The sequence below is a fragment of the Phyllostomus hastatus genome, unplaced genomic scaffold (genome assembly GCF_019186645.2).
Source record: "Phyllostomus hastatus isolate PE091 unplaced genomic scaffold, TTU_PhHast_1.1 phas_contig_40, whole genome shotgun sequence".
NCBI classification, from domain to species: Eukaryota; Metazoa; Chordata; class Mammalia; order Chiroptera; family Phyllostomidae; genus Phyllostomus; species Phyllostomus hastatus.
The window spans coordinates 95,613,020-95,637,058 of NW_025333872.1; the positions used below are offsets into that span (position 1 = coordinate 95,613,020).

General features: G+C 49.8%; 1 protein-coding gene across 2 annotated transcripts in view; it reads left to right on the forward strand.

Annotated features, from left to right (window-relative positions):
* SLC22A3 (solute carrier family 22 member 3) overlaps window positions 1-24,039 on the forward strand; it is an 88,474-nt gene that overhangs the window by 53,409 nt on the left and 11,026 nt on the right. For both annotated transcript variants that reach the window (XM_045844103.1, XM_045844102.1), the window contains exons 4-7: window positions 985-1,153; window positions 2,252-2,369; window positions 20,320-20,417; window positions 20,537-20,751. In XM_045844103.1, the coding sequence (XP_045700059.1) occupies window positions 985-1,153; window positions 2,252-2,369; window positions 20,320-20,417; window positions 20,537-20,751 (600 nt within the window). The remainder of the gene's footprint in view (window positions 1-984; window positions 1,154-2,251; window positions 2,370-20,319; window positions 20,418-20,536; window positions 20,752-24,039) is intronic.

Genomic DNA, 24,039 nt, shown 5'->3' on the forward strand with positions numbered 1-24,039 from the left:
TTGCTCTCGGCTCATATTACTGGGAAGTCCCGGCTGCTCTCTTTGGCTTGACTTTCTGTGGTGTCGAGACGGGCACCTACTCTCAAAATCATGGTGGATTTGTGATCAGGGGAATTTGAATACTCCTCTTTAATCATCACCGGAGATGTCTGGGCTTCCGTTATGCTAGGCGAGTCCTCCCCAAGCAGTGTCCACTTTGGAGACTGTTTGAAAGTCTTCTTATGGACAGGAAGGGAGGGAGAGTGCTAGAAGGATTGACTGTCGCTGCCTGGCGCAGAAGGGGTGACTTTGAAATGTGAAGGATTTTTAAGGAGACCCAAATACAGTGCATTTTAGAAGTTGTGGTCTTGGGGCAGGAAGAAGAGCTTACCCCAGAGTGATCAGAGTGGAGCGGGCAGCAGAGGGAAGCCGATTCGCAAGAGGGGAGGAGGAGGACGGATGCCAGGAATGACGCCCCCGCCCCGTGATTTTCCAGGAAATGTCACACACGCGGAAAGCCCAACCCTGTAGAGAGAATGACCACTGGATAGAAACGATCTCGTGATAGTGAAACATTATTTATAGAGTCTAATGTTCACACTGAATCTCCTAGAGGGACTGTAATGTGCATCCCTTTCGAGATCAGAGATAAAATCTAGCCAGTGTATTATGTTTATGTTTTCATAATCACAGTGACCTTCTAAAATGGCCATCACTGCAGTTTTCTTGAAACCAGCACCCGCAGTCTTTGCGTGCCCAGAAGAATGCCGGGCCGCGTGTAAGGAGAGCGCGAATGCTCGCCGGTGACTGGCGGGGAAGGCCTTACTTAGGGCGGGCGCCTTGCTGAGTGTCTGGGAGGCACGGCTCCGCCGTGTCCGCCTGGCGTCTTGGAGAGCTCCGTAGCGCTCTAGCAACGCAGACGGATGTCACAGGTGCAGTGCCTCTGCTCGTTTATTTCGGAGCTGACCTTGAGGTCCCCTGACTTCTGTGTTTGTTTTCCTTCAGTGACAGAAATCGTCGGCTCCAAGCAAAGGAGGATTGTGGGAATCGTGATTCAGATGTTTTTCACCCTTGGAATCATAATCCTCCCCGGAATCGCCTACTTTATCCCCAATTGGCAGGGGATCCAGCTGGCCATCACGCTGCCCAACTTTCTCTTCCTCCTTTATTACTGGTAATGTGGTTTTCATCATTATTGAATTTATTCTCATTCCCCGGAAGCATGGAATCTCTGCTTCCAAACCAACATGAATAGGAAAATAATTAAGGAGCTTTTCTAGCATCTCCAGAATGTCAGTGGGCTTCGGGAATTTCTAGAGAATTTGAAAAAACTGATAGAGATTATTTATTGATTATTTGACTCATGGTTATTACAATTAATAAAATGCCAAGGCACAACATTCTAAATAGAGTGTTAATTATGTTTTATTTCGTAATATCTTTATGAAAACTACAAGGCAAAAAACCATACTTGCCAGTGTTTCAGCGCAAAATGCAGTGACATTGATTTGCTTCTCTGTATATTTTATTAAGCAAATGAATATTGCTTAGAAATTCTCTGAGGAATAAGAAAATGTTAAGGATATGAGAAAAGTAAGCGAAAGCTACAGGTATATGCATGTGACTCCTAATGGCATGAACATGTTTTAATCATTCCTCTAATTTAATTTTTTAACTTTATTTTTATTGTTGTCACTATTACAGATGACCCCATTCCCCCCCCTTTGCCCACCCCCACCCAGCCCCGCCCCCACCCAGGCCCTCACCACGCTGTTGTCTGTGTCCCTGGGTTTTGCATCTCTGTTCTTTGCCTGATCCCTTCACCTTCTTTCATCCAGGCTCCTCCCCCTCCCCCCCCCCACCCCCCCCCCACCCCCCTCAACAGCGGCCAGTCTGTTCCAGGTGTGCGGTCAGATCAGTTCATATAATTTGGGTCCCTATCTTTTTCCTGAATGCGCACTGAATCCCAGTTCTTGGCACATGTGTAATCGAGGACACTGTATCCTAGGACAGCCTGCTGCAAGAGCAATGCGCTGTTTTATTATTTTTACTATGAGCAATGATCCAGTGACCAAGTGAGCATTGCTTTTTTTTTTCCTTCCATAATCAACTTGCAAAGATGGTCTGTATCTCTGAGAGCCTGCTCTAAACTCAAAGATGCCCCTACATTTTTGTCTAAGTGTGAGATCCATTTTGCTAGAGACACTTGAGCCGTGAAAGGTCAGGTTTTGAAATCCCTACTCATGACTCAAAAATGCTTGCATCTTGCCAGGGTGGTTCCCGAATCTCCCCGCTGGCTGATTACTCGGAAGAAAGGCGACAAAGCGCTGAAAATTCTCAGGAGCATTGCCAAGTGCAATGGGAAGTATCTCTCGCCCAGCTACTCAGAGGTACTTTCATTTGTCACGAGTAACAAGGGTCGTTACGGTGGGTGAGTCAGCCACTTATACGCACGTGTTACCGCATCGGACTAAGTCATTCTTCGTGGGTGAAGTTGTAACAGCGTAATAGTTGCGGTTCATTGGTCATGTAGTCCATATTTTAATGCTGGCACCAAGTTACTTAAATTGTTATACTTTGCTGACTGCAGGCTGCACTGCATTTAATCATTCCTTCATTGCAATTGGACAATCTATAGATCTTTTCTTGACATTCAATGTAGTCTAAAGATTTGTCTTTAGATTTAGTCTCAGAAGTGCTATGCATTTGAACCAGAACTTGAACAAGAATGTAATATTGTGGCCTTCAGACTTACTGGACAGCTGCTGCCCCAGCTCCCCGCCCCATGCTTCCTCCCTCCCTCCATTTCTCCCGTCCTTCCTTCTTTCTTCCTCTCCTTCCCCCAGCAAAGGCCTTTAGGTGCCTCTGTATCACTGCTCCAAGAGAAACAGGGTCGGGAGGGGCATTGAAAGTTCATTATTTGTCCTTTGGAAGATTTGATAAGCGGTCGAAGACGTACACGTCCCGGCATATTTGGAGCAAGCCCTGAAGAGAGAGAGAATAGCACACAAACATAGATGCCATGCGTAGCTGCAAAGACTGAAGTGAATGCAGAGTAACGGCAGGGTTATTACAGGAGGTGCGTCAGAGAAGAACTTTGGGAAACTGCAAGTCTCGGTTCTACACCGTGAAGAATAGCAGGGTGCTGACATTGTTTTGTTCATAGCATTCAGTTTGTTTTGATAGAAGCATTCTAATAAACATCAAGGTTGCGTTGGTTTTAGGGGTACCTCTCCAGCACCCCCAGAACACGGTCAGCTGAGTTTGGGTTTCTGCTGTCTTCTTTCACTCTTGCATTCGGCTGCAAGCAGCGGCCACTCTTGTCCCTGTTGGGAGTAGATTAATGATGGACCTTGAGGTTTACGGATCACAAAGTATATGGTACAGATAAAAGCACAATCTGTTTGAACCACTACGACTAGTGGATCCTTGTTCCGTGGGCACAGTTGAGCTGTGTCCTTCCCTTTTGGGGAAAAGGTATTCATTGCTTCCAGGTTCTCTCTCATCCCATTGGCTGTCCATCTTTACAGCTGGGCCCACCGTGTGAGCATTTGTACTCAATTTTATGGGTCAAGTGAATATTTTCACTATTCATTCAGGAGTATCCTGAAGACATTCCACATGTCATCCCAGAGATAAGCATGTGTGAGAACCAAATAGGAGGTTTTAAGAACATGGAAAAAACAGTTGTGCGCTGCTGGCTTATGAGATAAAACGCACGTTAACCGGGTGTGTCTGGGGTTCTCATGAGCTGCTAAGAGGCCAGAGGGAGGTTCCCAGAGCAGCTGCTGTGACACGTCCTATGAGTGTCTAGTTCAAGGCCACTGCCGCGGATGCACTGACCTGCTTCCAGTTCGTGAGCACCTCGGAAGTCGCTCCCACAGGAAGGGAGGTCAATGTCCCGCCTGGCGGTGCTTGTCCGAGATCATGAGCTTCCAGTGTGGTGACTTCCAGAACCTTCCCTCTCGAGGCTGACGGATCATCCCTGTTTGATGTCAGACTCCGGCCTCCCTCGGGAATTCACTCTGGCATCCCAGCGGCCGCCGTTGGCATTTTGCTACCGAAGCCGAGTCTGGTGTTTGGTGTGTCTGCTTTCGTTATTCCAGTGAGTTTTCACCTCACTCATTTAAACAACTTTATGATGGAACATTTTAAACATATTCAAAAAGAGAAAAAGAGTTAATGAATCTCTTTATGCACGTCACCCAGAACCAGCAATGACCACCGCAGGCCCAGTCTTGGCCTTCTGTACTCTACCGCTGCTGTCCCCACCGATGACCAGTCCTGTCCCGGCAGCACCCCCCGCCCCATCTCGCACCGTTCCGACCGTACCTGTGTTAGAGAAACACACGGGGGGCAGTGACCGTCTCTGGGACAGCATGTGCTCCGTCTCGCGCTCCTGCTGAGCATACACCAAAGAATATTCAGTCGAATACCAATGCTTACACATGTGATCCAGCTCTTACGACTGATGGCCAATGTCGTAAGAGCACATTGGGATGGCTGTGGAGATCAAACATAAAATATAGAAATAATCTCAATATCACCATTTTTTAAAAGATTTTTATTTATTTATTTTTAGGGAGAGAAGGGAGGGAGAAAGAGAGAGAGAGAGAAACATCAATGTGTGGTTGCTGGGGGTCATGGCCTGCAACCCAGGCATGTGCCCTGACTGGGAATCGAACCTGCGATGCTTTGGTTCGCAGCCCACGCTCAATCCACTGATCTATGCCAGCCAGGGACCATTTGTTTTTAAATGACCATAATTTCTTCACATGGATTACCAAGTCAGTGTTTCCAATTCGCTGCTTCCCTGACTGTCTCAGGGTGTTTACCCCTTGTGTGTTGAATTAGGACAAATGGCTTTTTATATTGTGATTGGTTGATAAGCCTCTTTGGTCTTTATAGGTTCCTGTACTTTTTTTTTTCCTTGAAACTTTGGGGGTGAGGAATACTCTTGGGGGCTTTACTGCCATAAAGTTTTCTGCAATCTAAATTTTGTTGCTTAGCTCTCCGAGGATCCTATGACGTGGCTCTTCCCAGAAAGTGGTAGTTAGCTCTAGTGCTTTCATTGGCTTCCGGTTGGATAATTTCGGCAAGACCCCATTTGTCTAAGTGACTGCATGCATTTCCATGAAGAGACACTTCGTGTCTGCCTGTCCCTTCTTGTGATGTTAGCTGCCACCGATAATCATCGCCTGCGTTTATTAATTCATCAGACGGTGCCAAATGGCAGTATCTCATTTTAACAGGATTTCTTTATTTGTTACTCATTGGATACTTCTATCCAGACTAACTTCTCCCACCAGCTGCTCGGTGACTCTGACATGCAGTTCCCATAGAAAACGCAGGCTGCAAGCATATTTTTTCTTTTCAGAATGAGCGGGCTCCCTCCGTCCTCCCCAAAGTGATCACTGTGTCGTGTGTTGTGGGTTTGAAGCCTCGTTATGAACTCCTGGATTTGAATACACGTTACAGGTTTCAAGCCACTGCAGTTTCTGTCGTCATCCTTGTCGACGCTCGTGCCGCCGTCACTGGCAGCCGAGGCTCACCCTGCTGGCTCCCGGGTCTCTGCCGCAGCCCTAGGAGCTCCTGAACGCTTCCTCGCGCTGTTCCGTGCGGCGAGATTTTCCACGCCCATCTCGCAAGTTTCGGTCCCACCCTTGGAACCACCTACTTCTCAAAGGGTACACTGAGCTTTCTAAACGAATGTCTTCTAACTAAACCTATCCATCCCCAGCTCTTTTTAACTGTACAGCATAAGCCAGAAAGCAAAGTACTGTCTTCAGAAAGAGAAGGAATGACCATGTCAGCTCAACACCTTACCAAGGGCTGAATTGTAGGCCAAACTGCAGTCTTCTGTTTCAGAGACCTTAATGTCCCCACCAAGCACAGCGGTGGGCAGAACGCCACTTTGTGGAACTCAGAAACCAGGCCGGCGGCACAGACACTGCATGTGGGCACCGGCACCAGCACCAAAGCGGGGTTCTGCCATGGTTCTGTGAAATGTATCAAGTCCTTCTGTTTTGGTGACTCAGATGACTACTGCCTAGGTCCGTGTTAGGCTCACCTAAAACCTGACATTTCCATGGTCACCTCAAACCTTCACTGAGTCCTTTCGTTGCCTTGGCCAGTGTCCCCACTCTCTGGATATAACCTCAGGGACCCCGAGGCCCAAGGTGGATGACCCTGTGCTCTCGCTTTTCACAGAATGTCTTCTCAGTGCATCCTCACTTTGGAGGAAGTTGTCACCATAGGAATCACCTCATCCTTCAAGGCCTCTCCAGTCTCCACCATGAACTAAGCATGCACATCGTAGGTTGTAGGGAAGGTGGGGATGAATTAGAATCCGCTTGGATGCAAAGCAGTCCCAGAAAGCTGGCAGCTCTGGGTTCCCCTCTTGTCCCAAGAGCCTCGGGGACCTCCCCACCCCAGCCTGTCCCGTTGCTGGCACCAGAGGTCCTGGTCTATTTCAGGGGAACCGACGAGTCCAACTTAGAGTGACCCGAGGATGCTCCATACTACGGAAGGCACCCTAAATTCACTACCCCCGGGGATTACCGAGCCACCGGGGCTCTAGCAAAGGGAAGGGAGGTGTGGGAAATGCCAGATGTTCAGGAATAACCAAAGTGAGGTTGATGAGTCACTTTAGTAATTAACAATTAATCATTAGTAACCACTAACTCATCACAAGTAGCAATCAGTAAAAGTTTCTGGTGCATACGCCAGAAAGTCAGTTGCAGACTGGAAACAGGAGATGATGCCAGGGCTATGTTGGTATAAAGCATCTTACATCGTGAGAAAGTGGCTCAATTTGGTGACTCAGATGACCACTGCTCTTGTCAATGGCTGTGCGTTCTTCGTGTTGATTGGGTATAATACTGAATTTTCCGAAATGAGAGGGAATTGGTCAGGAGTGATGGCGTGGCAGCCCTAAGGAACAGCTCAAGTTTTGCTTATAATTTCCAGAGGCGTAAGCAAGAAATGGCACTGCTCACGTTGGCCTTACAAAACAGGCTACATAAAGTGTGGTTTGTATGATTAAACTGGTTTCGTCTGCTCAGGGGGTTTTCAAAGCTGATCTTTGTTTGTTCTCAATTTTAACAGAAGAAAATATGGACAGTGGATTTGATCCAACACTCAACAGGTAGATTATTCTGAGAACTTGTTGTCCTGTAAACAGTATCAGTTACATTTCCCAGGGACGCTTCTCATCTCGTGGGTGAGTAACCTCTGGTTCCCTGTCTGGCTGCTTTCATTTGCCAAAGCTCCCGGCTGGCCTGCGACAGGTGTTGAAGGGAGAGCCAGCAGGGGGAGATGCAGGTGGTCGGAGCACCCGGCTCTCTGCACACAGCAGTGGTGTGAGTGTGCGTCACCGCACAGAAAAGCCCCCAGTCAAAAGCCAGTGCAGACAGGGTGAGTAGGCTGAGCACGCAGGAAGTCATGGAGAAAACCCGGAAAGGATCAAAGGATGGGCGGCACGTCAAACACCAGATAGCTACGTGACACAGAAGGAGAGGTCACTTGGACACCTAGCCCTGGTTCTGTTGCCAGAGGAGGCTTTAGAGATTCCACCCAGCTTTGGTTGTCTGGATGACAATGGGTTGTGGTAGCTTAGGTTATTGTTTGAAATAGTCACATCCCCCTCATTTCCACTGGGCGCCAGTGTTTCCTGGCTCCTCGGACATCGAGCATGGCGATGTAACTGGCTTTGTTCTCACGGTGAATGGAGTGTATGTCTTGCCCTTTGACCTTGGGCTTGGTCATGTCAGTCGCTTTGGCCAGTGGTAGGTTGTCAGATGTGACGCAGTAGTCTTGAAATGTGCTTGTGTGTTTGGTTTGACCTCTGCCCTTCAGCCGTCATCATGAGAAGACTCTCGGGTCCTCCTGCTGGCCCCAGAGGGCACAGAGGCGTTTGAGGCAGAGCTGCTGTGGCAAAGCTCCCCCAAACCTAGACCTGCACTCTCGAAGCCAGCCCACAAACGTGTGAGCTAAAGGAACGCTTATTATTTCATGCCAGTAAGGTTGATTAATGAGTGGTATGCAGCGTTATTTATCAGTAGTCAACCAGTACGTTGGCTAAACAGCCCTCGTCACTTACCCGGCTCGTACAACGCAGTACAGTGCTGACTGTGGGAGTCACCATGGCGGCAGTTTTGTTTTCATGGTTTAGAAGGATTTTTTTTATTTTTTAAGATTTTATTTACTTATTTTTAGAGAGGGAAGGGAGGGAGAAAGAGAGAGAGAGAGAAACATCAATGTGTGGTTGCTGGGGGTCATGGCCTGCAACCCAGGCATGTGCCCTGACTGGGAATCAAACCTGCGAAGCTTTGGTTCGCAGCCTGTGCTCAATCCACTGAGCTACGCCAGCCAGGGCTTTAGAAGGATTTTAAAGGCCCTGATTCCAAAGATCCCTTCCTCTGCCCTGCACTCCCCCCCTCTTTTCTTTGTGTGGAATACGCTCGCGGACAATTGTAGGTAACAGCTCTGGCTAACAAAGGGCCTCGAGTTCTACAGAACCGAATACGCCCGTACTTCCTAGTGATGGTTGGTGTGCTCTGTTCGCCTACAAACCCGGTAAAGCTTGATGGTAGTTTCCTTATTTTCATGATATTCCTGTATAGTCCACTGTTCATAGCTCATGTACAGCTTATTAAAGCATAAGTACAGATACTGCCCAACCGCCAATAGGGTTACGTCTGCCTCCATAAACCCATCGTAAGTGGAAAATATCATAAGTCAAAAATGCATAGTATACACCTAACCTACGGAACATCGCAGCTGAGCTTAGCCTACCTTAATAAGCTCAGACACTTCCCATTGGCCAGCAGTTGGGCAAAATCATTTAACACAAAACCTGTTTAATAATAAAGGGTTGACTATCTCATCATTTTTATGGGTATCACATTCTCACCATCGTAAAGTCGAAAAATCTTTAGTCAAACAGCAATAAGTAGAGGAACGTTTGTTCCCGATGTTACACTGATACTCGGGCACGAGCATGCTCTCAGGCAGTTCCCATGGCGACACGTGTACGTGACATCAATCACTGACATTTGAGCTTTCTCATCCCAAAGGGATTGTCATCAACCTAAACGATCCCACTCTTGGATATATTTCCAAAATGGAAAAGATTAAAAGCTCACTAGACAGTGCTGGGCTAAGTCTGAGATTACCTCGGTGACCAGAGACATGTCCAGCTCTCACTGGTGGCCAGCTGGTCTGTCTCAGCGAACTGTCGCACGAACATGGGTATTGTAGCAGAGGGGGACTTTCCAGCTCCGAGAATGTCTGTTTCGGACATTTCCCTTCCAAGGGGGATTTGGATAAACATAGTTTTCATTCTTCCAGAAGAGGAACCGCATCACGGTCCTGGCTCCCATGCAGCCGGGGAGGGCTGGGTGGTGTTCTAGTCCCGTGGGACACTGTACGGTCTCTGCGGACTGCCGTGGGCAATTATTATCCCAGGCTTGGGACTGGAGGACTGTGTGCATGGAGTTCATTGCAAGAGGTCCAGAGAAAGTCACTTAGGGCCCGGGAGTGCCTGATGGGGCTCCAGCACAGTAGTCGAGTCGAGATTGGGGAAGGCACTGGTCTAGAAAATACTGCAGGACGCTGGGAAGGAAGCCACCGGAAACCTGAGCAGCGGCTTCCCTAACGGGGCCAGTCTTCCTGCTCGGACTCCACACAGAGAATGGTGTCCATTCTGCCAGCGAAGCCCGCAAACGATGCACAAAAACGCGCACTGCAACGTGCATGCCGCCACGTTCGCCGTCATTTAGCATATTCCTGAATGCATAAAAATATTAGTTTACTTCGTATACTAAACTGAAGATGGACCTTTGGAGCTGAGAATTCATTTAATAGTTCTCTACTTAAATACATTTTTAGAACTTTATGTGTCTTGTTACTGAACCAATTTTCTGGGCACCATCTAATAAGCAGAGTCATTAGGTACCAAGTTCCTGTTTCTAATTAGTTACAACCTAAACCAATCCTGTCGACTGTGTGTAAGGAAACCCAGCATCCCCAGGCGGCTCCAGGGGGCTGCAGGTCCGGAGAAGGAGCTTCTCGGAGCTCAGATTCATCCACACCCACCACACAGCCGTCTTCACACTCTTGGCCCTAAAAGACGAATGTGCTTTTGTTAGTAAGCACCCCTAGCCCTGTTCGACCTCTAGAGCACACTTCCCGATCGTGGACTTGGCTCTCCGACTGTTCTTCTTGGAAATAAACGGGAGCCCTAGCCCCAGCCCGGGCATCGGTAATGCAAAGGCAGAAGGGATAGGAATGCTCCCCTAAGAGAATCAAGTGGTTCTTTAAAAATAAAAACTGAGAATCACTCTCTGAGAAAATGCCTGCCCTCCGTACCTCTCCAATGGAGGTGATGTGTATAAGCAAATTGGTAAATGTAAAAGGAGATCACGCGTTTCAGGCCCACCCATACCTTCATTAGATCCCACTCGGGGGCTGAAATCTGGTCTGTTAGCTTTTTCACTACCTGGGCCCGGCGCACAGCCTGAGCTGCACGCTCTGGCCGGAAGGCGGTTCCACCCCAGCTCTCCCTGCGCACGCAGTCTTGCTGTTTACGGTTCGTTTCTGCAATCAGCTGATCAGTGCCCGTTCATTTAAAATGCCGTAGAAATAGTCCTAGTTTTCTTTAGTTCTAGTGGTGTCATCTTATCTAAAGGACTTATTCTAAGAAACAGACAAAATCATAAAAATGGCAATTTTCCCAAATTTAAATCACTCTTAGTTTAATTACTTCAAAAGAGAACCTTAGTACTTACCATGGTAAAGTCCTACTAAGAAAAAGGTGCAGACTAGAGGGTTTTTAAATAAACTTGAGGAGTCTACAGAGTTTTGGTCACTCAGGATATGCTGGGTGTGTGTGTGTGTGTGTGTGTGTGTGCGCACGAGACACACGCTACCAAAGTCTTGGCGGCTTGAAACAGCAAAGGATTAACTCTTGTCGGTGCCACATGGGTTGGGGACAGGGCCCACTTTGTGCCGTAGTCTCCTCACTTTAAACCAGGCTGTCTTCACCGCCACCTGGGCCACTGCAGACCGGGAAGGGCCCCGGGGGTCTTGCTGCAGCAATGACACACAAGTTCCTGGCCGATGTGGGGAGGTGGCCCCGCCCAGTCGCCAGGGGATCCCATCACGCCCCCGGAATGGGTGGGGCCGGAGGCAGAGAACCGAAAATAGCTGGCAAACGGTGCTGATGAGTACCACCGCAGATCTCTTCCGAAGAAAAACAAAATTATTAGGAATACAGGTTTCAGTTTGCGAAACACCGACTATAAGAAAAATGCTTTTCAGTTCAAATTAGGATTGCCCAGAAGTTTCAGGTTTCTGCCTGGTTAAAAAATAAACAATACTTTGATCAAAACATAAACGATTCAAAGTTCCTATGGAAAAATAAGACCCATCTCCCAGCCAGAGGCCACACTTCCGGGCGGACTGGGAGCGGGAAGAAGACTGTGCCCACGGGGACAAAGCTGGGACCGTCCTAGAAATGGAGGGTGCCAGGGCCAGCCGGGCCTCTCCACGCACAGCCAGCAGGCAGGGACAGCTCTGCACAGGGATTGGGACAGAACACCCTGGAGAGAGAGACGCCTGTGGACCCAGCCTATGAGGCATGCTAGGGGAGACCCCAGTATGAAGGGAAAGAGGAGAGGGACCCCGTTTCCTGAGAAGACCGGTCAGAGTGCAGGTGGCAGCGGGCCCCACCTGCTGGCTGTCTGAGAGTACTCTCCTGGACTCGCCACCCTCACCATGGCCCCGGGCACTTGAGGGGTGCGCATCACGGCCAGGACCTGTCCAGAGAAGGCTGCCTGCCCCCCGTGCCCAGGCAGAAAGCCCCTGCCAGGAATGTAACTGGACGAAGACACAGCGTCGTTCCTGATGTCCTGTGGGCCCCTGAATGCCCAGGAAGACAAAGGTAACAGAACATGGGGGACATCCCCCAGCAAGCACGGAGGAAGGTCATGTCATCGTGAGCCTATAATGGTCTATCACTGTCGTGTAAAAGACTGTGTTTTTATTAAAACTGTTCAGGAACATTCAGAAGACTGAAAAGAAACGGTGATAAGGATTTTGCTGGATGGGGGAGCACAGGTTTCCGCCTCTGTCCAAACCCTGGGCGGCTCTGTGACACCTTTCGGAAGGCGTAATGGCGGAAAGCGAAGAAGCAGTTGCCTTAGGACGCATCTCGCTAACGGCTGCACAGAACGAGTGGAGACAAAGCCCAGCGGCTCACAGACCCAGCTCCCCGCTCCGAGCCTGACGCTGGGTGCAGAGCGGGCTCCCCGGGAAGGATCCGGGCGGGGCCTCTCTCTGCGGGGCGGGGCCTCTCTCTGCGGGGCGGGGCCTCTCTCTGCGGGGCGGGGCGCAGCTGCCTCTGTTGGGCTCCTGCGAAACTTTCTCTTTTCGCCTTTTCTCCTGACAGTGGAAATCCACTTCGGGTTTGTGTGGGTTAGCAGAAGCAGGTACTGATGCAGGTCTCTCGTAAGTGGGGAGTGGTCTAAAGCAGACTTTCGAAAAGCAGGGGATATGGCTGTGTGTGGCTTTGATTTTTATTTGTGATATACCAGATTTTTTGCTTTAATTCGCCTGTTCTAGCCTGTTCTCGCTCTTTAAAATGACCCTGTGTAACTGGTGACGTACACGTTCTCGACGACGCACAGACCTGAAAATTCTGTGTATCTGTGCTTGTCGCTGTAGTTACACGGGTGTTCTCTTAGATTTGATATTTAGAACTTTCCTGTTCAGCTCATGAGCACCGACACTGGTCAGCGCTATCAGGGAGTTCAAGGGCGTGTTTAATTCAGTCCACTCACATCAGGTTTCTGTGTCTCCCCGCCAAGTTCAGAGTCTTCAGGGTGAGAGTTTTAGAACTCAGCGTGCATTTTCTTTTTTCTTTAGTCTGTTTTAACGCCTCTCCCATGACCCATCCCCACAAAAAAAAACCCTCTCAGATTTGTTTTTAAGAAACAAGTGTTCCAACACCTGACCCACAGCTGCATCCCGTTAACCTTTGCTGAGACTGCGGCTGCCCTTGGGGCCCTCCTGGGGCCTCCAGAGAGAGGCCCTTTCGCTCTTCTGGGTGGCCCACCCACCGTGCCAGGGAGGCGGGAGCATCCGTGTACAGAGTCTCCATCCTAAGGCAAGAGCCGGCGGGGCCCAAGGTCAGCCCACCCGCTCAGCCCAACACAGGAGCCGCAGGCGTCCCGGGAACCCTGAAGTGTGGCCGTGGGAGCTGAGCTGGGCTGTGAGCGTCAGCTGCTCCGCCACTTTAGTGGTGCCGTGTCACCTGAAGCACAGAAACCGTCCCATTGATGATTTCATATGGGTCACACATTGACATGGTAATATTGTGGATGGATTGGATTACATGGAATACAGCAAAATTAATTTTGCCTGTTTTTTAAAATGATTTTATTTATGTATTTTTTTAGAGAGGGGGGAGGAAGGGAGAAAGGGAAGCATCAGTGTGTGGTTGCCTCTCAAGCGCCCCCTACTGGGAACCTGGCCTGCAACCCAGGCATGAGCCCTGATTGGGAATTGAACCAGCGACCCTTTGGTTCTCAAGCTGGCACTCAATCCAGTGAGCCACACCAGCCAGGGCTAATTTTTGCCTATTTTTTTAACCTTTTAAAAAATGTGGCTTCTAGAAAATTTAAACTAACACATGTGAGTGACTCACATTATGTTTTCATTGGACGACCATAGGACTTATTTTTAACTACTTTAATAGGCCTCAAATACTGATGATAATTTTGATATGGCGAGTTCTTTCTCATAAGAGCCCATATATGGTAAGTGTTTTATCTACTCTTGTTTTAAAGTAGGAGGAGGTGTGTGAACCTTTTCAAAGCACTATGGGTATTTTGGCGAATTCTCTTTTCTGGATGAGAGGCAGCACAGTTGCCCCCTAGAAGCAGGCCGCGGCTCGGTGGTGTCAGGTGCTAACTCCTGTCTGACCGGGGGGTTACCCAAGAGGAGGTGGGCTGGAAGACCTGGGTCCCCCACAGCAGCCCCTGGGCCATTCCAGCCCCGTTCCCATCCTCTGGCTCCCCACGCAGGCGTGAAAGACCCGGGGGCGTCTAACTCTGAGGAGGCTGCTAGTCCTCCAAATCAGTGAGCCCCAAATCTTCAGTTAATGTTTTATTTGCACAGACTTCTTAGAGATCAGAAGACCCGTAGCGGGCAGAGCCTGTAGGGATCTGGGGAAGACACCGCACTGAGTGAACCGCCGGGTCAGATGGAGGACAGGAAAGCTGCCCCTTCCACTGGTGTCTGCACCTTTCCCCGGGAAACGTGGATGGACGAAAAGTCCACGGACTGGGGATGACCAGGTGAAGCTGCAAGGCCGACGTGCAGACCCCTGAACTGTCCCCCCGCCCCGACCCCATGGCAGACCCCACTGATCAGTCACACTACTCTCTTAGGGAAGGGTTACCTGATTGAATGTCCAAAACTCTAACGAGGTGAGCGTTACTACTGCCGCCACCGATGAGGGAACGAAGGCTCATAGAGTCAAGAAACAGACTCCTGGAGACAGAGGACAGGCTGACAGCTGTCACAGGGGAGGGGCTGGGCAGCTGGGGGAAAAAGGTTAAGGGAGTAAGCAAAAAGACAAACTCAAAGATGCAGACGACAACCGCATGGTGATCGCCAGAGGGACAGGGGGCGGCGGGGGAGGTAGAAGAGCATAAAGGGGAGACGAAGGGTGGAGACTTGACTTGGGTTGGTGACACACAGTACAAACATGGGCGATGTATTATAGAATTGTGTGCCTGAAACCTATATAATTTTATTATTAACCAGTGTCACCCCCCCTAAATTCAATAAAACAAATTTAAACTAAAAAATAAAAGAAAGTGTTCTGAGTGAAATGTGGTGTCTCTGGCCTGACCTCGGTGGGTTGTCTTCCTTTACCAGAAGCCTGTCCCCCCCAGCAGGGGTGCTCTGAACGCCGTGTTTATAACAGAGAGCTATTTATAATGCCTTTGTCTTTCTTGGGGATTTAAATTAAAATGTCAGCTTGAAGAAGTGTTTCAGAAAAACACCAGGAAGCCTTGTGCACAGAGTTGGATGAATCAAGGGAAGATGAATCGAGTACTCTTTTTAACGCAGAGAACATCACTGTTGACACAAAACAAAACCTTGGCCGAGTTAAGACCGGGAAGAGACAGAGCAAACAGGAGCCAGCTCCGTGGGCCAAGAAAAGGGAGTGGCCCGTGCCACTGAACCCCGAGCAGTGCCTTTTTCTGGGAGTAGCTTTGCCGGTCACAGGCCTCCAAACAGACAAGTGTCCCCAAAAGCGTTTTCCGTTTCCTTTTGTTCCAAATGAGCACAGACATGTACCACTCAGGTGGCATAAATGTGTGATGGAATGCAATGACATGTTGGAGTCTAAAGGTGGCGCTCTGCATGGTCACGTATGTGGAATTCTAGACAAGCAGCACTGTCGTGATAGAAAGCAGGCGGAGGGTGGCCAGGGGCTCAGGGTCTGGGGGGGAGGCTTGACTGGGAAGAGACGAGAGGAAACTTTTCAGGGTTGTGGGAATGTTCCAGATCATGACGCTGCTGGCGGTTACGTAACTCTACACATGTACCAAACTCATTCGAGTGTTTGCTTAGAATGGCTGAGTTCTCTTGGATGTGATTTATATGTATCTCCGTAAAGTGAATGTAAAAGGACATTCAGTAACTTGATACAGCTTTTCTATTCTTTTGTATCGGACTCAGACTAGGCAAAATGTGCTCACCCTTGGGTGGTAGAAAATAAGCACGGCCGAATTTCCGAACTCGGAGCTGTAAAAGCTGTGAAGCTGGAAGCTGTGAAAGGTCGCCAGCAGCAGGCGTCACGGCCCAGGCGCGGCCAACACGTTACCAGGCGGAGGCCGTCCAAGACGCAGCTTTCACCCTCTCAGGGCCCGCGGACACCCATAAAGTGGGTCATCTTTCAGGGTATCTGCGTCACTGTGGAGAACATGCTAGTAAATCAAAGACCAGCTGGATTTGTTCTTGAGTTGGCAAAATTCTGACTTGCTTGGAAGTACTATTAATCCTTCTATTCACTGGACAGGCAGGGCTGGTCTCGCCGTCCTGGCGACCTTCCCTCGTTACAGGCGCTACACGCTCCGTCGCTGGAGGCTGCACCTTCCGCATTCCCCTTGTGCTTTCACAGAGCGGTGGCCATGTGACAGGCTGATTTTAAACCTTCAAAGTTTGAAATGAAGACGAATACCAAATATTTTTGACTCAGTGAACTAGGGTGCGGAAGCAATGATTTTATCCAACACGGAATTATTATTTTGCCTAAAATATTGAGTTATTAAAGAAAAAGCATTGTTCTGGGCTAAATTCTCCAGATCATTCTGCGTTTGGCAACCAGTGACAGAACACCAGCTTAATTGGGCCTTGACAATGAGCACATTTCCTGGCTCCCGTCTCCGGAGTTCTCGAGTTACAGAAGGGCTCCGAGCGGGCCGGAATCAGGTCTCCATCTCCAGCACCGTGTTCTCCCTCTGGGCCCTGCCGGCAGGGCAGCTTACCTCACCTTTACACTGCTTCTCTCCCGGGCATAGGGTGGCTGTGGAGGTGTGTTGGAGCCCACCCTTTCCTCCTTAATTCCCTGAGCAAAGAGAGAGGAGATTTCCTTTGGGAATCTCTGATGTAAGGGCAATGCAAGACTTTCCCAGAAGCTCTTTCTTCATTGGTTCCAATTGGGTCACATGTCCATTACTCACTGCCTCAGAATGGGTCACGTGTCCAGTCACTGCAGAGAGTGTGGACTGAGCCTTAGATAATCAGGCTTCCCTGCAACTGGACATAGTCAGCTTCCCGGAGAAGATGAATGGATGAATTGTGTGTGTGTGTTGTGGGGGTGTGCTGTGTGGGTTCTGTTAAGAAAGAGAAAGGGAGAAAGATGCTGAGTCAACAGCAAAAAAAGATATACTAGCGTTTAATTTAAAATTTATGAGCTTTTTTCCTTGTTACAAAAGTTACGTAGGTTAAATTTTAATTTTAAAAGAATATTTGTGGCCAAAAAGAAGAAAGTAAAACCCACTGTTATTCCACTGCTCTGTGAGAGCCATTGATGAAATGATACGAACATACTTTTAAACAATAAAATGAATATTATACTCTGCATACTTTCAAGCCAGTATAGCATAACAGTTAGCAATACAGACTTGGGTATCAACCTCCGGGTTCATCTTCTTACTGTGTGCAGGTCCTCGTTGGGTAAACGACTTTGCGTTTTCATTGGCCCTTGAACGATGCACGTGTGAACTGTTTGGGTCCAGCCACACATGGATAAGTGGGCCCAAGCTGTTCATAAACCAACTGTGTTTTCCATCCAAGTTTGGGGTACACGTATGCCCAGGGCGGATGTGGGTGGTACACAGATGTTTGACTGTGCGAGTCGTGGGCAGCCCTAACTCCCACATTTTTCAAGGGTCAACTGTACTTTGAACGGAGACCTTAGAGTCTGCAAAACTGAGGGTGCTCACTACCCGGCTCTTCACAGAAAGGGTTTGCTCACCTCTGGGCTTGACCTCAGACCTCTCCTGGCTTGTCAAAGTCTACATGTTGTCATTCCGTGGTCACAAAGTGACTTAACCAGTGACAACCAGTCTAGAGAGCTGACCCGGAAAAAGGGGACATCACAAGAGCGGACAGGAAGGCAAGATGCGCGTTAGGGGATCACTGAGAAACAGCTAAGAACCGTGCCTGGCTGTGCTTGGGGCCATTACTGAGTGAAGTACGGGTGGCTTGAACGCATGCACTGTGACACCACAACACCGCGTGAGGACTCTGGACAAAGTCCTTGCTTCACGTCCAAGGTGGGACAGTGGGACAGTGCACGGTGTCCCCATACTACTCAGAACAGCACCAATTTAAAACGTATGAGTGGTTTATTTCTAGAATTTTCTTTTTAATATTTTCAGACCATGGTTCACCACAGGCAACCAAAACTGCAGGAAGGGGGGGACTACGATGCTAATGTCACAGAGCTCTGATGAAAATTAAATGAAATCCCAGAACCTAACCGGTATTATATACTCCATAGAAGCTCGCCATTTTTATATAAATAATGTATAGAAACTCCTTGTGAAAAACATTTTGATAACCAACATCATAATAATATGTTATTATAATATACTAAATTCTTATCCTATACTTTCGGTATCTGTGCCTTCTTTTTGGAGCAGTAGAGGGGAAGGTAGGTTTAAAAATCCTTCCTTGGGAGGTCCTAACGTTTAGAAGACGAGCTCAGGGGGCGGCTTGGTGGGCCCTGTTCAACAAGGCGCAGTCAGCTCGCAAGGGGAACAGAGACACAGAATATGTCGTGACAAAGAGGAGAGATATGTCTCTGTAACACGTGCGCCCAGAGGCGCGGAGCCTGGCTCTGGAGGGCGGCTCTGCTGTGTGAGACCTTGCAGGACCCGGGTTCCATTCGTCTTGTCTCCGCACCGTCTCCTGTGACGGGCTGCGTGAGTGAAGCTGGTTCACCCGCATCTCCTTTGTCCCCTCCTTCGGGAAGGGGAAGGCAGTGGATGAAGAGCAAGCCATTTCCGTTTTAAAGGATGAGACCCAGAACTACACACATGGTTGCCACCTCAATGGTGAGACCTTAGTCACGGGGCCACCCAAAGCTGAAAGAGAAGCTAGACGACGTGACTTCAGCAGGGCAGCCATGCGCCCAACTAAGTTTCAGGGAATTCTGAATTCAAAGGGAGAGGAAAAGAGTGGATGGTAGAACCGACGAGCGGTCTTGCATGGGCATCATCATGGAAGCTATCATTGTTCCATCAACGCTAAGACTATCGATATTGAGACACATCCTCATTCTATTTATCACTAGGAAGGGAGAAAAACTGTGTTATTTAAACTATGACTCATGGCTTTCCTACCAGCTCGGTTGTAGGACATGTCCCAATTTAAGAGATGTAAAAATATGAAAAAATATGTGTCTTGCAATAGTAGAAATAAAACATTGAAAAGACTTAGGACAAGAACGTGATCCAAAGACACTCATTTTGCAGTCTTCTTCCGTGTTCTGTGTGTGTTCGAGTCTCCCTGGAGCAAGCGTAGGCCAGAGATACCAAGCATTGGTTGACCGTTGCGAATGATGTTTAGAATAGCTGCTTGACCACTATCAGTGAAAATTTACTCAAAGTCAAATTCCTGTCACTGCTGGTAGAGGGACTTTTGGCTCAAAGGCTTGAGGAAAATTTGCCCAGATTTCCACCCAATCTGGGCCAGAGCTGGAGTTGAGTTAACCAGACAGCAGGGCCCAGACATGGGCAGGGCATCCGTCTTCTTGTTCAACATCCAGTCATCAGCCAAACCTTGGGTGAACCCAAGGCACTTTGCTTGGTGCCACCCCACAGACCCGAGCTCATGAAGGGAGAGACAGAAGCAGTATGTACAAGGCGGTAGGTTCAAGGTCACAGGTCTGGGTAACAGAGGCCCGGATTGGAGTCATCAGCTCCACCTGAGGTTGGCAAGGACCTCCCTGTGGAGGTGGAATCAGGGCTGGGCGGGTCGAAGGGCCCTTGGAGCAGAGGTTACAGAGTGTGCCGGCCCATGGAAATGCAAAGCCACTGTCACTCGGGGCATGGCAACGTGAGGGTTCCTTTGGTTGTGGAGGGTTTGCTGTTCAGCGTTGTTTCATTGCACCTTGCCCATGGGCAGCAAACAGCGACCTTGGTTTCAAACTCAGCTAAAGAAAAGACCAATTTCAGGGACGGCCAAAGAGGAATGAACTGGATTTGTCTGGATCAGAAAGATGCTAGAGGGACGGACACAAAAATGATACCTTTGGTGCCACGCTTGCTCTTGAACTTAACGTTACTCTATCTCACTTGTCAGCATAAGGTTTAAGGACTGAATCGATTAAGAAGCACTTATTTGGATCCCACTTGCTTTGGCCACGTTTATGCTGGTTTTCTGCAATGTCATAAACACACAAATGCACTTGACTGTCGAACACCCCATTTTTCCTTGTTTACTCAGAGCAGTGTGGCACGCAGTACTGCTAATGTTAGCCTACGAGGACATTCTCAGTGCAGCAACCACACCTTTGTGAACTTGGCCTGTTGAAAAGGCTAGAGAACCAAACGTTTCTTTGTGAACTTGGCCTGTTGAAAAGGCTAGAGAACCAAACGTTTCACTCTCGGTTTTAAGATGTCAGTCACCGTGAAAGTCCCGGGTCCAGTAAGGTCATGGATGCGGGAGCGTTGAACCTGGTCAATGACAATTCTGTAATGTGCAGGTGTTGCTTGCCGTGTATTGCTACTGAAATCTGCTTCTCTTGTGTAGATCACTGTTTCAGATGAGGAAGTTAGTAATCCATCCTTTTTAGATCTGGTGAGAACTCCCCAAATGAGGAAGTGCACACTTATTCTTATGTTTGCTTGGTAAGTTGGCCTTGTGACGGATTCAAAAGCTTGTGTCAAATTTACGCTGCGCCCCTTCCTGCCAGTCGGGGTTACGTCGCCTCTTACTGGCTCTCCGCTGTCTCCCGGTGTCGCTGCAGGTTCACCAGCGCCGTGGTGTACCAGGGGCTGGTCATGCGCCTGGGCATCATAGGAGGCAACCTCTACGTCGACTTCTTCATCTCCGGCGTCGTGGAGCTGCCGGGAGCGCTTCTCATCCTCCTGACCATCGAGCGCATCGGACGCCGCCTCCCCTTTGCAGCGAGCAACATCGTGGCCGGAGTGGCGTGCCTGGTCACGGCCTTCCTACCCGAGGGTAATTGCCTTCCCACTCGGGGTGGCAGCCGAGAACTTGGAAAGGGAGCTTACACGGAAAGCAACCCAGCATGAGGGCAGACGCTCGTCCTTAGAAAATACACCATGGCATCGCATCCCCGGTGCCGGGCACACGTCAGTGGTGTGTCACTCGATTTTCCGCCTAGTCCCGGGGAAGACTCTCGAGCGTGGGAGAGTGCTCCTGCAGACTGCTCTGGCGCTCCCTTTCTAGGTGCACGTGTGGGTGTGACTGAGTGACCTCCAGCTCGAGGCGATGTCATTTACTGCTGACCTCCTTTATGGATCTGACTTGTGACAGCATGACCGGGCTCAAGGCACTTCCTGAGCACCGGCCACGTCACCGGCCACGTCACTGGCCCCACGGGAACCAGAGGTTCCAGGGGGGCAAAGACGCAGTTCTTGACTTCAACCGGTTCCCGGACTAGTAGGGGATCAAGACACTTCAATACTCTCCCGGCGCACTGTGATGAAGGAAATAGCTGTAATTACAAGATTTAGAAATAGCAGGAAAATCCTGGTAAAGAGGTGTGAGGAGTGATTCCTCTGCGGGGGGTGGGGGGCGGGGCGGGATTGGGAAAGCTTCCTGGAGGGGGGGCTGGGGTGTGGAAGAAGGGACAGGGAGGCGTTGGGCAGAGGGGGGTCTGCCGACAACTTCTCCAACGTGGAGTGTGGTTCCTGGGAGCAGGGGTCGCCTCCGAGGGGTCAGAACCAGGCGTTGTTGGTTGTCACTGTTATCCAGGTGAGGAACAGAAGGGTCATCTGTCACTGGTGGTGACCAAACCATGCCGGGAGCTTGCTTACAGTCTTGTGAGCTTCGTGAGGAGATGGGGGAGGGGTGGCTGTCTGTAGCTACAGCAGTCTGGACAGTGACCGTGAAGGGGTGGCCGTTGGCAGCCCCAGTGCTCTGGACAGTGACTGTGAGTGGGTGGCCGTCTGCAGCCACAGAAGTCTGGACAATGACCGTGAGTGGGTGGCCATCTGCAGCCCCAGTGCTCTGGACAGTGACTGTCCAGAACTCAGACAAAGGGAGTGGCGGTCGGGCCGGGATGGGATGGGTGGTTCCAGAGATGATTCTGGAACAGAGTTTTCGGGAACTGATGGCCGGTACGGAGGTGGCAGGTGTCTCCGAACACATGGTGAGTGCACCCCAGATGGCATCTGCCACCACACACAGCCAGGTGGGACTTGGGGAGTCCCCGGGAACGTGCGAGTCACAGCAGGTTAATCATTCCTGGGTGTGGGGCGAGTGTCAGTGTGTGGGGGGGGGGCAACAGGAGAGCTGGGTTCTCCGGGGGCCCTTTGCGTCAGCCTGACAGGCTGTTTGCATGTTTGTTGGTTTTGCTTTGTTGAGAGCCCTGAGGACCAGGAGAGATGTGGTAAGATGCAGAGGTCAAAACAGTCAGGTATTTGTAGATGAGTTTATGCAGTCCCCAAACATCGGGTAGAACCTATTTAAATACAATCACAGAACTGCCTATCTGTAGCAGAGAAGGGGAAAGACGTGAAGCCCCGTGTGGTGCTGGAATGGCTGGTGATCAGCGGCCCTGACGGGCCGCATTCCTCTCGGTTTCCCAGCCCGTGTTCATTCCCTGGGGCTGCAGCAACGAAGCTGCACAGTCTGGGTGGCTTGACACCACAAGGTCCGGGAGCCTGGACCCTGGCGTGTCGCAGGGCCACGCTCTCTCTGCAGGCTCCAGGGGAGGACCCCTCCCGGCCTGCCCCCCAGCTCCTGGAGGTCGCCAGCGTTGCTGGCCTCCGACCAGTCTCTGCCTCCGTCTTCCCGTGACCTCTCTGCGTCTCTGTCCTAACCGCCACATCTGCAGAGACCTTCCTTCCGGATAAGGTCACGTTCCGAGGGGGACAGTAGTCAGCCCACTACACTGCTGTGTTAACACGTGCTGAGAGCTGGGGAATCTGCGTAAGAGATATCGGCCAAAGCGTGCCTATCTGTACCTATTCATCGTGGCCACTAGACCAGGACTGGGGGGCGAACATGAACAAAATATTCATAATTCCTGTCTTCGGGGGTTAAGTGCAGGGTGAGTGGAAGGGGGGGCATATCAGGAACGTAGGAGACCTCTCTTTTTATTCCACTTTCCTTTCATAGCACATGCCTTGGGGTTTCATTTAAAAATGGGGTTCCCTAAGACGCGGTCCTCTGTTCCCACCGCCTGTGCAGTAAGAACTGAGCACCCACTGCGCGTGAAGCTAGGGAAGCTAGCTTCCCTAGAGAGGCCCAGAGAGGCTACTGCTGTGGTGCGGCTGTCAGCTCGGGTGGCTGCAGTGGGCGCTGCCTTCGGCGTGACCACAGGGCCGGCCGGACGTCCAAGCCAGTGTGGGCGTAACTGGGTGGGCGGGGCTCACGCCGTTGTGCGGAGAACACGTTCGTATATTAGAAAATAGGGGGCATTTGCTTAGTTGGGTCAGTTTTATTTTGTGGATGTAATTTCTCATGTTAAGCTTTAGACCTATTCTTAGCAATGTCGAAAATTACCGTAATTTGCTGTGTATAATGTGCATTTTTTAATCTAAATTTCTGAGGGAACAATAAGGATGCACATTATGCACGGGTAGTGCAAATTCCATATCTATGTAAATGTTTTCAATTCTTTTCTTTACGAGTGTGCATGAAAAGTGCAACTCTAGAAAGCAATCACAATACCCACATGCAAAATCATACCCTGGCATACGATAACAGGTTTTGTTTCTAAATAGAAAGAAATAACTGAATTTAAAAAATTAAAATGAAAGATCTTTTTCCTGAAAGTGTGGGCCAGAATCATGGGAGCACATCATGCACAGCAACCTACAACAATGACTCCTAGTTTGGACAGATTTTACATACGTGGGCTGCAGACTCGGCTGTTTCTGCAGACACGTGTTAGCCGTGATTGACAACAGTGGGTTCCGAACCCCGACTGCACCCTGTGAGCGCCAGATCCTGACAGGCTCCTGCCGGGGGCTGACAGCCCTTAGACCCGCTCAGAGAGTGATGGGACTCGCTGCTTTTGGCTTTTCAGTTAACGTCAGAAGACTCTCCCCTCGGTCACTCCCGGCGTCACCAACTGGAGAATGCTGGTCGGCCTTTTAGAGGAATCGGCTCTTCCACCATCTCCAGAAAGCAGTTTAATCGGCTTTCCCTCCACTACGCTCAGCTTCTCAGGGTCTGAAGAATGAAACTGTGGGAAAAGAAAGAGTTTTCTGGCTGTGTGTATCCTCACCCAAGACTCGCTGCTGTCGGTCTCATTTTTGAGCTCCGGAGTCTGAA